The following is a 16,744-nucleotide window of genomic DNA, read 5'->3' on the forward strand; positions in this document are numbered from 1 at the left end:
ATATAGCAATAGGGAGCTTTTTAGGCAGCATTAGATCAAAGGACTATAAATATACAGATTTTGATTTTCTCTGCTTCCAGGGAGTATTTGTTGCATTTATATATTCGATTGATCCAAATAAAGAACTGCCACAAATATATGGTGATTTTACTTTTCATGGAAGAGAACAGCATTTTACAAATTACAGAATGCCTCATAACAAAAAGATAAGGCAACTTTAACATGAATTGGGGTGGTTGAGGGGGTACTGGGCCTCATGGCGGCTGTGCGTACCTGGGGTGGGGAGAGGGAGAGAGAATAGAAGAGACTGTTGTGGAAGCTGGAAATGCCAGCAAACTTCTTGGCTGCATCTTTTGTCCAGGGCCTGTCCTGCATGTTTTCTACCCTGTTGATTTATACATGATTTTAGTGTCTGTATAATTTTTAAAGTATGAGGTGTAACGATAAAGGAATGAAACTTGTGTTTGTGTGAGGCTTATGAAATCCGAATCAAGAGATTAGGGTCTCACCTGGTAAATCCATGTGGTTCAGACCCATGTGCCAGGACAGGAAGGACCAAGACCCCACCTTCCACAGAATCTGCCCTGCTTTGACCTGGAGCTGAATCCTCACTTCCTTCCCTGTTCTTTCTCCAGCTCTCAAAGGATCTGTAGCCAAGCAGCTTTGAGAGGCTAAGGCATTAGGGCCCAGACCCACTTTCTCCCCTATGTGACAGATCCACCTACTTCTCCTATGTGACAGAGTTTCTTAAAGCATGTTCTATAATAGGTATCAGGCCTACAGGTACTCAATACTCATGTATGCTTGTGACATACTGTCTTCTAAGAGAGTCCCAGTGTACGTGAGCACAATAAATGACCTGAGAAGTCCTGCAATGAAGAAAGGAAAACTTAGTTATCACTGTTTGCCCAGCATGTGGCATATATATTAGACCATGGGGCAATATTTTTCCATAGAATGCATACGGACATCCCACACTACAACTATGGGAGATGCTGCTCTGGTCTTACTTGGTTATCCCCCAAATCCCTCAAACAAACCAGCATTTTCTGCCCTCATTGCTTTATTCATGGTATTTCCTGGGGCAGATATTTATTGTGCAACTACTGATAGATGCATAGTGCTACATGTATAGCAGTACAACAAAGAATTTGGGCTTTGGGGTCACGAAAGCCTGAATTTCATCTTAGCTTAGCCACTTTCTAGCTATGTGATACTGGGCAAATTATGTAGCATTTCTGAATCTCAGTTTTCTTATTTGTAAAATAAAGCAGTGATTCACATCTTTCAGGGTTGCGTGAAAACCACATGTGATTAGGTATGTAAAGTGTTTGGCATGGTGCCCAGTGCAAGGCACAGAATTAACAGTGGCTCCATTATTAATTTCTCTATCACCATCATTGCGATTATCATCATCATCATTGTTATCTGAATAAATGGAATAAACATTAGACATCCTCAAACAGCTATTTGTCAAATTAACCACATTTTTTCTTTCCTATTTAGAGGATAATTTGACTTACATACCAAGGATGTTTATTGGTTTTAAGAAATCATTTCACAGAGCATCTCAAGTTATACCCAGAGACAAAATGAGAAACATCTGTCAGATGACTGCATTAAGGAAATTCACATCTAGCTTAAAAACACTATGCAAGGAGGGGATAAATGGTTCAAGGCCAACCTGATGAGCAGCCTACTGATGTGCCAAAAGGCTTCCTATTAATTCCTATTTGGTTTGACATTTTTACCTACAATTTACATTAAAAAACTTGAGACATATGTATCAAGCCTGAATATAAAAAGTATGGGGAGTGGTAGCTAATTCAATACATAACTAAATTAATACTCAAAAACATTTTGAAAGGCCTGAATGCCCCAAAAGAGAAAATTTAGTAGACTTAAGTATAAAATATTACATCCACATAAGAAAACAACAAACAAAGCAACCTATGCACAGAGAAAAGATGAGCGTGGCCGTTTGTATGCTAAAAGTCTAGGGGTTTTAGTTAACCTTCAGGGGGCTAATAATTAGATGGAAAAAGTAAAGAGCAGGAGAATGACCCAACTGTAAAAGGGGAGAGTCTCACTGTCCAGAACAGATTAGGGAGACTCATTTTAAAGAAGAATATTGAAAAATAATATAAGTTTGGAAAATGTGGGGAACGTCCAACCTCAAGAGAACCAAACCAAAGGAAGGCAATTTCTATTAGTTCCCTGGGAGCAACAGGTGGAATTTATAAGGAGGCAGATTTCAGTTCGATTTAAGGCAGGATTTTAAAACAAATTACGCTCCATTAACATAATAAGCTCATTAAAATGGAGTGAACTCTGTCTTTGGAAGTTTTTTAGTAAAAGCTGGATAAGAATATGCAAGTGAGAGATTCCTACATTTGGTGGAGATAGGAGAACATAACATAACCTCTGAAACTTCATCAACGATAAAGTTCATAATTGTGCCTGGCAAAAGTCTTCCCGACCTCCAAGGCTCTGAAGCCCTTGGTCATCCTCAAGGGACATGTGCCTGTGTGGTCTCTCTCTTCCACTCTCATGGAACATACAGTCCTTGCCTCTCATGTGGCGTGGAAACCTGCTAGTTACTATTTATTGAGTACCTATCCTGTGCTGGGTGATCTTATACACATTAGCTTGCTTAAATGTTCCAATAACCAAGTGAAGTTGATAAAATTATCCTATTTTACAGGTGGGAAATACAAAGCTGAAATCAGGTTATGTGATCACTTGTCTAGATTCCGATAGTGAGTAAGTGGCAGAACCTGCACTCAAAACCAGACTTAGCAATAGAATCATACTCTTTCCACTACCTATGGCATGTCTCTAACCATTGTCTCTCCCGTGAAAAGCATTGCCTTTTTCTAAATATGTATATTTATTCAATATTTTATGTCTTATATTCCTAGAACTAGATTGTAAATTCCTTGAACAAAGGGGCATGTCTTGTTTGTCTCATTTCTAACAGCTCCTATTTCAATAAACAATTGCTAACACCAGTTATTATTAAATATTTATTGACCATCTAGTACGTAAATGGCACTTTGCGAAGAACCAGACATATAGCAATGAAGAGGTTAAACAGGTTTCTAAGGAAAAAAGTAAACAAGTCAATGGCTTCCCTGACTTTTGAACTGAGACATGATCAGAAGACAGGATCAGAAGAAGACAGCAGTGGGGGGAAGATGGTTTTAGGCAGAGGGAACAGCAAGTGCAAAGTCTGTGTGGGGAAAACTAGCTCAGTGTGTTCAGGAACAGAATGAAGGTCAGTGTGGCTGGAACAGAGACAGAGAGAGGGGTGAATGGTATAAAGTTAGGTTGGAGAAGTCAACAGGGGCAAAATCATGCAGGGTCTTGCCCTGCATTTTGGCTTTTATTCCAAATGCAAGAGGAAGACCTTGGGGGATTTTCAGGAAGGGTGTGACCTGATCTGCTTTATGTTTCTAAAAGATCACTCTGGCCGCTGGGTGATCTTGGATTGGATTATAGGGTATGCAAGGATGAAAGCAATACTGGAGGTGAGTGCTGTGGTGACTGGCTCTAAGGTGGTGGCGGGTGAAATGCTAAGGAGTGGGCCAATTCAAGATGTATTTTGTAAGTAGAGCAAATGGGACCTGCTGATGGTTTGGATGTTGGCAGTTTGGGAAAAGAGAGTAAATCAAGAATGACTCCTAGGTTGTTAGACTGAGCACCCAGGTAGATGTTGAGATGGGGAAGATGGGGATAAATAGGGAAGATACTGGGTAGTATGTGAATGGGGTTGTGAGAAGGCAGTAGTTCTATTTTGACCATATTTGAGATGCCTTTTAGACATTAGAATGTAAGCTCTGTGTGTGGAGGGGATCTGTCTTGTTCTTTGCTATATCCCCAGCACACAAAACAGTACCTAGAATATAAGTTGGTACTTAATAAAAAACTGTTGAACGAAAAAAGCCAAGGGGAGGCATTGAGAAGGCAATTGGATTTATGAATGTTTAAATCTCTTTGGCAAATGTAGATTCTTAGCAAAGCATAAATACATTCCTCCTTGGCTCCTACATGTGCAGTAAGGATCTCTAAGAGAGTGGTTTTTCAGAGAGTTGAATTAAACATCCTAATAGGGTCAGTTAATTCAGTCCTGGAGAGAGGCTCAAAATCCCAGTCTCTGACTAAAGCATACCTGGTCTTTCCCACAGTGTTCAGTGTCATTTAAAGTGATATGTCTGATGCAAAAGAACATTGGGCCTTGAGGAGATGCTACACTGCTTCTCTGAGTCATGTTAACTATTTTCAGTTAAAAAATACTACTCATGTATGTCAAAATCTTACTTGTCTATTTACTAATTTCCACTGGACTCATTCTTACTTCTATCAGCCCCAGGACTGAGTGGTAACTTGATGCCTGCTTTCGACAGAATAAAACAGGCCTCCAGTGGGTCAATGGCTTTGGCAGTTCTCTTTCTAGGTTGGCTAAATCCTAAAAACATGATGTGAGCTTTAAGCAGGGTAAATAAGAATAAAAATATCCTGTCATAGTAACAAAATATTTTGAATATTTAAGATTCCAAAACCAAGTCCTTTAGGACCAAAGAATGAAAAAAAAAAAAAAAAACAGAATGAAAGAAGGAAGGACGGAAAGAAAGAAATAGAAAGCAAGCAAGCAAGTCATCACATTTATTTAAATTTACTTTGGACAATTATCAACTATTATAATAGTTCCTGTCCCAAAGACAGGAATCATTTCCCCCCATTTGCTTTGGAATAAAGCTTTGTTCTTTTCTTTGAATACCTCTGTGTCTGATGGTCTAGAGTAGTGATTCTCAACCATTGGTGGCATCAGTATTATCTTGTGGAGTTTTTAAAAAATACACATCCCTGGGCTCACCACGGATCCACAGAGAGTCCACAGAATCTCCTGGGGACTGGCTCCAGGCATGTGTATATTTAAAAAATATTCTGATTGCCAACAAACACATGAAAGGATGCTCAACATCACTAATCATTAGAGAAATGCAAGTCAAAACTACAATGAGGTATCACCTCACACTGGTCAGAATGGCCATCATCAAAAAATATACAAGGGGCTTCCCTGGTGGCGCAGTGGTTAAGAATCTGCCTGCCAATGCAGGGGACACGGGTTCGAGCCCTGGTCTGGGAAGATCCCACGTGCCGCGGAGCAACTAAGCCCGTGAGCCACAACTACTGAGCCTGCGCGTCTGGAGGCTGCGACAGTGAGAGGCCCGCGCACCGCGATGAAGAGTGGCCCCCACTTGCCGCAACTGGAGAAAGCCCTCGCACAGAAACGAAGACCAAACACAGCCAAAAATAAATAAATAAAATTAAAAAAAAAAAAAATATACAGGGCTTCCCTGGTGGCACAGTGGTTGAGAATCTGCCTGCCAATGCAGGGGATACGGGTTCGAGCCCTGGTCTGGGAAGATCCCACATGCCGTGGAGCAACTAGGCCCGTGAGCCACAACTGAGGCTGCGTGTCTGGAGCTTGTGCTCCGCAACAAGAGAGGCCGCGATAGTGAGAGGCCCGTGCACCGTGATTAAGAGTGGCCCCTGCTTGCCGCAACTAGAGAAAGCCCTTGCACAGAAACGAAGACCCAACACAGCCAAAAATAAATAAATAAATTTAAAAAAAAATCTATGAACAATAAATGCTGGAGAGGGTGTGGAGAAGGGAACCCTCCTGCACTGTTGGTGGGAATGTAAATTGATACAGCCACTATGCAGAACAGTATGGAGGTTCCTTAAAAAACTAAAAATAGAACTACCATATGACCCAGCAATCCCACTCCTGGGCATATACCCTAAGAAAAGCATAATTCAAAAAGAGTCATGTACCACAATGTTCATTGCAGCACTATTTACAATAGCCAGGACATGGAAGCAACCTAAGTGTCCATCAACAGGTGAATGGATAAAGAAGATGTGGCACATATATACAATGGAATATTACTCAGCCATAAAAAGAAACGAAATTGAGTTATTTGTAGTGAGGTGGATGGACCTAGAGTCTGTCATACAGAGTGAAGTAAGTCAGAAAGAGAAAAACGAATACCGTATGCTAACACATATATATGGACTCTAAAAAAAAAATGGTTATGAAGACCCCAGGGGCAGGACAGGAATAAAGACACAGACATAGAGAATGGACTTGAAGACATGGGGAGGGGGAAGGGAAAGCTGGGACGAAGTGAGAGAGTGGCATGGACATATATACACTACCAAACGTAAAACATAACTAGTGGGAAGCAGCCGCATTGCACAGGGAGATCAGCTCGGTGCTTTGTGACCACCTAGAGGGGTGGGATAGGGAGGGTGGGAGGGAGACGCAAGAGGGAGGGGATATGGGGATAGATGTATACGTATAGCTGATTCACTTTGTTATACAGCAGCAACTAACACAACAATGTAAAGCAATTATACTCCAATAAAGATGTTTAAAAATATATATATATATTCTGAGGCCCATTGTTTTCCTTCTGCTGATCAGTGAAAGCCACTGTTAAAGGAAATCATGTCTGATGCTCAAAGAATGAACACAGGCATGGAGGTTCTGATTCACAAGGTGCTTAGCAGCCCCTCTCCACTGCCTTCTCCTGCTGCCCCAACTCTGAGCACAGCCTGAGAACAGCCAAAAAAAAAAAAAAATCCACAAAAAACTGTACTCCCAGTCTTCCTAGGAGTACAGATGTAACTAAAGATTTTGAATTTCAAAAGCCATCACTTTTGGGGGTGTAGGTTTCATGCAAAATTGAAATACAGAAAAAGAGGAGGAAAAAGATTGCAGAGGTGATGTGGTCAAGAAATGAAGCTAAAGAAATAAAGTAAAATTTTTAATTTTCTTTTGGCATTCTACATTCTCAGGTATCCAGTACCTAAGGAGCCCTCAAAGCCAAAAAGGAAACTTTAAAAGCCAAAGACCTAAAATCCCTTTACTGCCTGGTACTGCAAAATGACAATTTATTCTGTTCCTCTTCTGGGACAATGTTCTCAGACACCTTGTGACACCACTGTCCTACCAATTTCAAGAACCACAGTCTCCCAGTTCAAAGGAAATGCCACATTTTCAATATCACGGAGTCAACAAGGAGGTTAACAGTGTTATATGGGTTGAAATAGTAAAGAATATTTGAATCCTGTTGTGAAGCAAACGGTTTCATTCAGAATAAGAGACCAAGGTGAGGAAAAAAGGCTCTTATGGCTTTTGATTCAATGGCACCAGGTAGATGAAGCAAGAATACTGGCTCCGGAAGTCAGACCATCTGGGTTCAAACACTAGCTCTGAAACCATGGGTCATTTGCTTAGCCTCTCTATGCTTCTATTTTCTCATCCATTAGGTGAGGGGATAATAATAAGAAAAAGAATAAGAATAAGTAGTGGGATCTATTATCATTAATTATTGTGAAAATGCAGTTACTTTTAGTGTCGTTTTGTAACCAACATTGAACCCAGGAGTGTCTTGGGTCCTCACTAAGTGCCTCACACATGCCGTCACTCTGACTTCCTATATAAACCATGTGAAGTAGGTACTATTAACATCCCCATCTAAAGATGAGGGATTAGGTACTGGGCTTGAGGTTCCACAGTGGGGGATGATGGATTAGAATCCAGGCAAGAGGACTCCAGAACTGCACCGTGCATGATGGTGTGCTGTGAAGCCCCTCCTCATTTCCAGCCCCATCATTTACTTAGTGTTACGCTGAGTGAGTAGAATCCTGGGGGTGCTGATTGCCAAGAACCACCGAACATGATTTGCTGTCAATAGACTCCAGGGCAGATAAGCCCCCTACAAATAACCTGCCCTGCACAGCTGAGTCTCTGTGGTTTAATTGCCTACCGTATTTTTTTAGTCCAGAAACTTCTGAACTAAAATTTCTGTTAACCGGGGAATGTGCCATGAAATATTCTGGGGAATGAATACAATTTCTGCTCTCAGAGGTGTGCCTCTAGGGAGACGTGCTTTCCCAAGGAAAAATCTGGTTTTCCAAAGTGAACTGAAATTTCCCTTACCCTGAGAGGGCTTTATTAACAATTTACCTCATGGGTATTCAGACATGAGGAAAAAAGTTTGTACAGCAGACCTGAACAGATGATTTGCTTGGCTTTCTGCATAAAAGAGGGAGGGGCAAGCTTTGATAGGAAACTTTCCTAACATGGTTAAATGTACAAATTCAAAACCAAGTGAAGGAACACATTTGGTCACTATCATATGTTATGCTTTTTCCTTACTATGCCGAAATGGTCTTTCCTTGGCTACGACCAGACAGACTTCTAGATGTTGGAATTTGTCAAAGTGATCAGGATCTCTTATGAAGTACCTAAGGGATTCTGGCTGAAAGGACACAGGCCCAAACAGCCCTTCTCTGCAGATGGTTTATTTATTCTTATGCTCTTTCCCAGAGAGTTAAGCTGCACCTTGGCATTCTTTATGGAGAGGGTGGCCTTTAAACTATTGAGCTGACATCTGGTGAAACCCACCAGATGGAAGGAACAAGCAGCACTGAGTGTCACTTTGGGCTGCCCACATTTGTGTGGCTAGAGAAGCAGGTTGATGACTGCTTAGTTTGACCAAACACAGGAGGGTGGAGAAAGGTCACCTGGGTCAAAGAGCCAGGTGGAATCCCTCCAGAGCCTTCTGGGGTCTCAGTATAACTGGGGGTTCAATCTTGGCCTCATCACCTGCCCTTGGACCAGCTGGTTTGAAAGAGGAGCCCAGAGAATGGTCTTGCTAAGACCCACCTGACAAGAAAAACTGCTCCCTCAGGGCATAGGAAAAAGTAAACCTGCTAATGGCCTTTTGAAGCTGAAAACCAGCCCTGAGTCAGAGAAATCAATTGTTACACCAAAGAGTGTCTGGCAGTGATGTGGGCAGTGGTAGGTTATGGAGCTGAAAATTTACTCTGTTGACAGATCCTGAGGACCACTGTAGATGCAGACCACGATGAGTTCCAACCCCAAAGATCATCAGTGGGTGAACAACAGGACAGGAGCAGAGGCTATATCGATGAGGCATAAGGTTTGAGAACTTGTGACTCAGAACTGTGATCCCAGAATACACCACCTCCCCAAACCATGTTCCATCACAGCCCTTCGCAAGAAAAGGGCATGAACGCAAAGGGAGTAAGCATGCTCCTCAATCTCTATTTGCCTTTCATATCTTCTCAAATGCGTGTGCTAAAGTGTGTGATCTCTTTGGTAAAGTTATCTACCAAAAATGCCTCTCTGTCTCCTTTTAGAAGAGATAAATGGCTCTGGAATATATTCGAAGAGGAATTAAAAAACAGCAAGATCAAAAGGAATGTGGACTACAGGTAGAGGAAGGAGAGAGGAAGGAAGAGGAGGGAAAAAGGACAATATGATTCGAGACGGTCAGAGCAAGAGACATTGTGGGTGGCCAGGAAGTGAGCCTGCTTAACCTGAAGGGAGGAAGACAGAACACGGGCTCCTTGAGCTTTAGATCAAGGATATGACTACAGAGAGGTGTCCAGATCAAAAGGGTTCAGGAAGCCCTGTCTCCCAAACCAAGCGGAACAGGATCGAGCCCACCCCCAGCGCCCCCTTGACTACCACCGGCTTGGGGGCTGGCCCCTTGTACCTGCTTCTGTTTACTTGCAAGGATGAAGAGAAGTCATTCTGGTGAGCACCAGTCTTGACATTGGGCAGGAGATAGGGAAATGGGGAGACAAATTGCTTCCAAGCCACAGTCTAAATTGATTTTAAATGATTTATCTCCTGGCCTTCCTTAATGTAAGCCAAACACTTTCAGTTATTTCATGATTGTACTTGGAATTGCATTTTAACCATATTTTCCTAAGAACCAACGTTAAGCAACATTGCCTGAGAGGCATCAGGGATTTTCTCCCCTTTCCCCACATTCCAGTTAAGTCATTATGTAAAGAGTTGTTAGAATTCGGGAAACTTCTAGCTCACGCTCAGGTTTTACTGACAAAGAGGAGCAAGCTGCCTCCTTAGGCCATGAATCTTTCTTGCTCATGACAAGCACTGGTTGTGTTCTCGTCTGGAATGTCCTCCTTCCCTTTCCCGTGATGGTCCCCTTCTATCCCAGCCATGACTCAAGGCCCAGCCGCAAACTCCAGTGCGGAGCAGAGAGAGCTCTGATCACCAACCTAGACACCGCGGCTCCCACCGTCTGTGCCACTCACACTGCACGTATTTTCTGCCTCTCTTGGGAGTGATTTGTGCCCATGCCTGACTACAATTTAAGACTGGTAGCTTCTGGCAGCCTCAGACCGTTACTCATTTCCCTTAGTGCTTATGCACCATGGTCTCCTGCTTCTGAGAAGTGCTGAAAACATGTTAACTGAATGACTGAATGTATAAACAAATGCATTCGCTTCTCTCCTAAGTAACTAGCAATGCAGCTAGTAGTCTCTCTCTCGTCTTTGAGATTCTCCCATGTGCAAAAAATATATATTTTACTTCCACTGAGGAAAGTGCATTTATTTTGTGCATCCAATTTTGACAGAACCAAAGTATGGGCTAATAATGTTGTAAATTTTCATCATATATTTCTCATTTCTTATTTAAAAGAGTGTGTGACACACCAATTAAAAAAGAAAAGGTTATAACATAGTAGGCACTCAATAAATAAGTCTTGAGTGAATGAATGAATGAATGAATGAGTGGTAATAGGAAATTCGATAAAAATAGAAATGGTAGGAGTAGAAAAAGGGTAGATGCACAGGAGGTTTAGAACAGAAGTAGAGAGAGGGAGGGAAGAGGGAAAGGAGACCAAGGCTAATTAAATTCAAAATCAGAAATTCTGGTTTTACTACAAACTTAAACTTGATAATGTAACAAGTAGAGAGAGGCAAGGCAGTTGGCTGAGAAGAGAATAGACTTTAAAGACAGACATCTGGATTCTGACATTCATTCAGCCACTGTGTGACCTTGGACAAGTGACTCAACCTCTCTGAGCTTCACTATTTTTTTAAACCTTTTAATTCTGAAGTAATTTTAGATTTACAGAAAAGTTACAAAAATACAGAGAGTTCCCATACATAGCTCACCCAGCTTCTCCCAGTGTTAGCATCTTTCATATAGTCCCTTTATCAAAACCAGGAAATTAACATTGATACATTCATGCTGATTAAACTACATGCCTGATTAGAATTTCACCAGTTTCCCCATCAGTATCCTTCTTCTAGTCCAGGATCTAATAGGATCCCAAACTGCATTTAGTTGTCATGACTCCCGGTCTCCTCTAATTTTTGACGATTCCTCTGTCCTTCCCTACCTTTCATGATCCTGACACTTTTGAAGAGTACAATGTCTTTCAATTTGGGGTTGCCTGATGGTTTTTTTTCTTATGATTAGATTTAGGTTATTTTTTTTAAGGGGGGCAAATACATCGTAGAGACTATATCTAGTCCTTCTGAGTGCATCACATCAGGAGATGTGACCAGTAATAAGACATCAATATGTCTTATTACTGGTCATGTTGACCTTGAGCACTTACTTAAGGTGGGTATCTACTGGGGTTCTCCACTGTTCTATTTTTCCTTTTGTAATTAATACATATTTTGTGAATAGATACTTTGAGACTATGCAAATATCTTGTTTCTCATATTTTGTTCAATAATTTTAGCATTCATCAGTGGTTCTCGCCTGTAACAATTTATTGCTAGGGTGTCCAAATGGTGATTTCTCATTTCCCTCATCCCTTCTACATTTATTAATTGGAAATCTTTTATAAGTAAGAGCAGTACCTCTCCCTCTCCTCCCATTGATTTATTTGTTCACTTATTTATTTATATCAGTATGGACTCATGAATATTTATTTTATTCTATGGACCACAGTCCAATACTATCATTATTTATTTTGTTGTTTAAGCTTCACTTTCTTCATCTGTGAGTCAGAGGTAATAACTGTCTTACACAACTGTCATAAGGATTAGTGGGATTAAAAAAAGTGACACTGACAGATAAGCAACAAGGATCTACTGTATAGCACAGGGAACTCTACTCAATATTCTGGGATAACCTATATGAGAAAAGAATCTAAAAAAGAATGAATATATGTATATGTATAACTGAATCACTTTGCTGTACACCTGAAACACAACACTGTAAATCAACTATACTCCAATAAAATTGAAAGAAAAAAAGAAAGTGACAATGTCCAGTCCAGCCCTAAATGCTAGCTCCTTTTCTTCTTTTTCTTTACAGAAAGTAAAGCCATGCTAATTTGGAGGCAAGACCATTCTAAATAGGTGAAATCTGAATTTAAGAATTCTCTTTCAATGGAATGAAGCCTTTTTACCTGAAAGGATATAAAACAACTAGAATTTAGCTCTCTCAGTTTTGCCTAGCGTAGGTCATTTGGGATCTGCCTGTAATGACTACATTAGACTGATTTTTAATCGGCATACGCATAATATGTATGAAAATAGATGCTTGAGAATACTTGAATACAGACTGTTCTTTTAAGTAGTTGAAGTGTTTTCCCAGAAATCTTGTCTATGTTTTGAAGTTGCTTAGCTAAACTATTTTCAGAGATCGTCCCAAGCATGCCTTTACCCAGCTGTGGTTCATATCATCACTAATTCTGAATTAGTGAAATCACTGTTTCATCTTTGATTCCCAAAGTTATGGTACTAAATGGAAGAGATTCAAGTTTTCTCTCTCCAAAACTAACTTAAAACTAGCTTTGTAAAGTTCAGGCAAATCACTTTTAACTTCAGGTGGAATTTAAAACAACAACAATAGCGACAAAGGATAAGGGTAGGGTCCTAAGGATGTTTGAGTGAGTCTTCATGATATACAGTAAAATCCACTAATAAAATCACTCAGTTTACTGGAACTTTCATTTTCCACTGTTTTTATCAGCAAGGAAAATCAAGAACATCAGGAGATTTATTTCAAAAGACAACTTTGGGGGCCGTGTGGTTTACAAGCATTCATGTGGACTCCCAGAGAGTCTGTCTTACTCAGTTTGGAGTGGACCAGGAATCTGCAGTTTAGCAGGTGTCACCCTCAGTATGAGCCTGATACAGGCGAGAGGCAGGATATTGTTGTGGTTCAAAGCCCAGGCTCTGACACCTGACTCTTTGGGCTTGAGTCTCACTGTTGTCACCTACCACCCATGTGACCTTGGGCGAAGAACTTCATCTCCTCATGTCTCAGTTTTCCCACTGCTAAAATGGGGTCAATGACAAGGATCTGTCTCCCAGGGTTGTTGTGAGGAACAAATAAGTGGCACATATTAAATAATTAGTATGACAGTGCTAGATGGATATTAGCAATTCCTATGGATAATGGATCTCCCTTTGAGGAATGATGCTCAAGGCATGTCTGGATACAGAATTGCTTGAGCTCAGCCTCTAACACTTTCCATCCACTGGGCTTTATCACTGTTGTGATACAACCATCACCAGGGTCATCACTGGAAGGCTATGGAGGCTGCAAGGTGAACTGCTGTAGGTGGAAAGTGTTTAAGTAACAAAGGCTGATTGATCCTCTGTCAATCAGAGATATATACGAACTAGGATGGGAGCATCCTCTTAGCAGTTAGGTAGTTTACTAAATGACTAAAGTAGGAAACTACTGTATTTGTGGAATTCAACCAACCAACAACCACCAAACACACAGACTGAAATTTTGTGTTTTAGTATTCAAGACAAAGAAATGAAGTCTAAAAGAAATAAAATATAGAACAGAAAGGTCTGGGTGTGGGGTTATGTTATGGAATGAAAGTGTTCTCTAAGCCTGAGAGAGCAGCATCCTGTGACCCTAGCACAGCATGGCGACCTCCTCTCCATCCTGTCCTTTATCCTTGGTCCAGGGCCACAGGGTGGCCAGCCATTGGCTCTTTTCCTCCCAGTGAGCGCCTAGAGCTCTTACACTGCCTCCTTCCTAGGTGTTCCCAGACTCTGGTCACACCTGTCCTCTTTAGAACTTGCTTCTGGCAAGGCCTTGGAGGCCATGGAGGGACTTTCTGGGGCTGAGGAGCTTGATGGGATGCAGAGATCAGGAATGAGGTGATTCATTGCCCCTCAAGACCATGTTCCTCCCAGCTCTCCTTACCCAGGTATATTAGTGTTTAATTTCTGCTGAGGAGGTCTGATAGTGGAAGACAGAGTGGGCTAGACAGATCCCATGATCCCTCGGCCAAACCCAAAACTGAGACATCTGGTCTTAAAAGCACTTGTAGGAACAGGGGGAGAATCTTTGAAAATGGGCCCAGGGAGAATATTTTGGCAAGGGCATAGAGAAAATGGGGCAGGGGGATACTGGTTGTCCAAAGGGAGAAGGCTTGTGGACATGGTAATGGTATGGGATGGAGGTGGGCTCAATTAGGCTGAAGGGTGGAGTGAAGCGAAAGGGAGGACGACAGTGTGTCTATCTCATTGCCTGGAAAAGAAACAGTCATCATGGAAGTGGGCAGACAGACAGGTAGACGAGATACCAGTAACAAACAAACCTAAAAGGAGAAATGCTTAAAAATCATTACAAAACATCTCAGAGTGGCTTCTTACCTCATTAAACCTCATCACAAGATCTTCAAGGGCATTATGCTCTCCGTTCTGGGAGGTAAGAATGGATGCTGAGATGGACGCTTTGAGGCAGGGCAGGGACCTCTGGCATTCCGTGGTGCCCAAGTCCCGGGTCAAGAAGCAAAGATAGTCAACCGGCAAGACCCTTCGGTAAATATTCTGCTCCTGTTCCATCAGGATGCTGGCAACTTCCTCTGGGAACTGGATGAGGGGCTGCAGATCAATCAGCTCCTTGCTGATCCCAGCTGAACTTGAAGGGAGGGCACTGGGATTGGCCATAGAGGTGCCTGGCTGGCGTTCTGAAATAAAGCAACAAAAGTCACTGTTACACCAAGGCTGGTGTCCCCTACGCCAGGTATTTCCTTGAGAGCCATTCAAAGTCTTATAGGTTTCTCAACTGAAGTTTCTGCTTGGTGAATAGTTCTATACTATCTCTCCTGTTTTGGAGACCTTTCTGATATCTCTCCTGCCTGCCCCCCCCCCACTCCTTGGGGGTAGGGGAAGGCTTAGTTTCCTATTTTCAGAAGCAGAACTGATCTAGCACACCATTCCCTAACCAGTTCACTGTGACACTCTGCAGAGTAGCAGTGAAGTAAAATGTACCATTTGCTTCCTCATCCTCTGGGACTAACCGTCACCATGAAAAGAAATGCGGGTGGGCATGGGCACAGCACTTGAAACGGAAGAGGGAAGAAAGGCAGTAGGGGGAGGAGGCCTGTACACATATAGGCATATGCACTCTATGTGTGAACACGCAGGAGACCCAGGGACCCTCTGCACTCCAGACTTCAAAACTTCACGGTCTGCTCTGCCAGTATTCAGCCCTCAAAGACTCTGATTCCACTGAGATTTACCTGGAGGTGTGCAGGGAAAGAACCACCTATACAAGTAAGGAGAAATAGGTAATGAGGAGATGTATCTAAATAAATACAATAAATAAATCTCATTCCCTGCTCCACAACTGGTAATAAGAAGGTGGTAGCGAGAGGGAAATTAATGAGTGCATTAGATAGAACTACCAAAGACATTCATTCATAGGCTCAAAATTATTCCCTTAGCACAAATTCACTTTGCCTCAGTGGATATCTCCACCTTCAATCCCTTTCTTCCCACTGACTCTTCTTTGCCTACACAGATATTAGTTTCCCTTATTCTTAAATACAAACCAGTAAAACTTCCCTTATCCCTTAAACTCCAACTAGCCTTACCCTTCATTACGTACCTTCCCTAAAGGCTAGTCTACTTTCCCTGATTCCTTCCTCTGTGAGTATGGCGACCATATCTTCTGATCCAAAAATCAGGCCACACAGTCCGTTCAAATTAATTAACCAATAAGGTCGTGGATGGAACAGAAAAATGGAAACCACGTCTGTCCTGGGAGCTCCTGGTTCTTAGATCACAGTGTTAATTTGGAATACCAAATCATATTTGGTTCTAAGCTCATATTTGAAAATAATTAAAATAAGGCAGGTACTCAAATCAAGCCTACGTGGCTTCACTCTCCAACTTGCTGAATGGTTGAGAAAGTGACCAGATTTCCCCCAAATTGAGTCAGAATGTAGCCTGAATGATGACAGAGGCAGATTGCAGTTTCTGACACTGATAATTTATGTACAGTGGAATTAGTCATATATAGGAAGTCTTCCCAGAATTAACCAGCTCTAAGACAGGATTTCAAAGCATAGCTCTCTGTGAAAGAAATAAAAGTAACTCCCAAATCTTATGAACCAGCTGCTTATCTAATATGCAAGAGAAGAGATAATGTAATAAAATATGTAAATAACATAAGATGATATATTGTAAATCACAATGTATCTTGAGACATGAATCACATGATGTTACAATGAATGAAGAAGAATCTAGTGGTTTGTGGGAAATAGCAATAAAGGAGACCTAAACAAATTTGAATAAAAGAAGAAAAAGAAGCCTGGTAGGTGTAACTCGAATAAATGTAGTGGCCCCATGTGTCTCAATATAAGCACGGCATCATACTCAAAGGAAACACAAATCTGAGGTTAGAAACCTTGAAACATAATGTAGACCTTTAGTGTAGGTTTCCTTAAAGCAGGATTACTCAGGGATTTTGTATCATGCACCACAAAGAAACATCCCAGAAATCTTTTTGGGACATATTTTGTGTTCTTCAAGTTCCACATTTAAACAGCAGCTGTTAAAAATACTTCCCGCTTTCTCTCACTCTTGCTGAGCTCCCCTTTAATCTCCT

At 41.5% G+C, this 16,744-nt stretch overlaps 1 protein-coding gene across 6 annotated transcripts in view; it reads right to left on the reverse strand.

The window, feature by feature from the left end:
* Positions 1-16,744, reverse strand: part of PLCE1 (phospholipase C epsilon 1) — a 315,814-nt gene that overhangs the window by 120,632 nt on the left and 178,438 nt on the right. For all 6 annotated transcript variants that reach the window (XR_009498041.1, XM_059900486.1, XM_059900488.1 and 3 more), the window contains one exon: positions 14,503-14,819. Coding sequence is in view for 5 of the 6 variants with exons in the window: in XM_059900486.1 (XP_059756469.1) it covers positions 14,503-14,819 (317 nt within the window). In the remaining variant the exon portion in view is untranslated. The remainder of the gene's footprint in view (positions 1-14,502; positions 14,820-16,744) is intronic.

The sequence above is a fragment of the Balaenoptera ricei genome, chromosome 16, assembly GCF_028023285.1.
Source record: "Balaenoptera ricei isolate mBalRic1 chromosome 16, mBalRic1.hap2, whole genome shotgun sequence".
In the NCBI taxonomy this organism is placed as follows: Eukaryota; Metazoa; Chordata; class Mammalia; order Artiodactyla; family Balaenopteridae; genus Balaenoptera; species Balaenoptera ricei.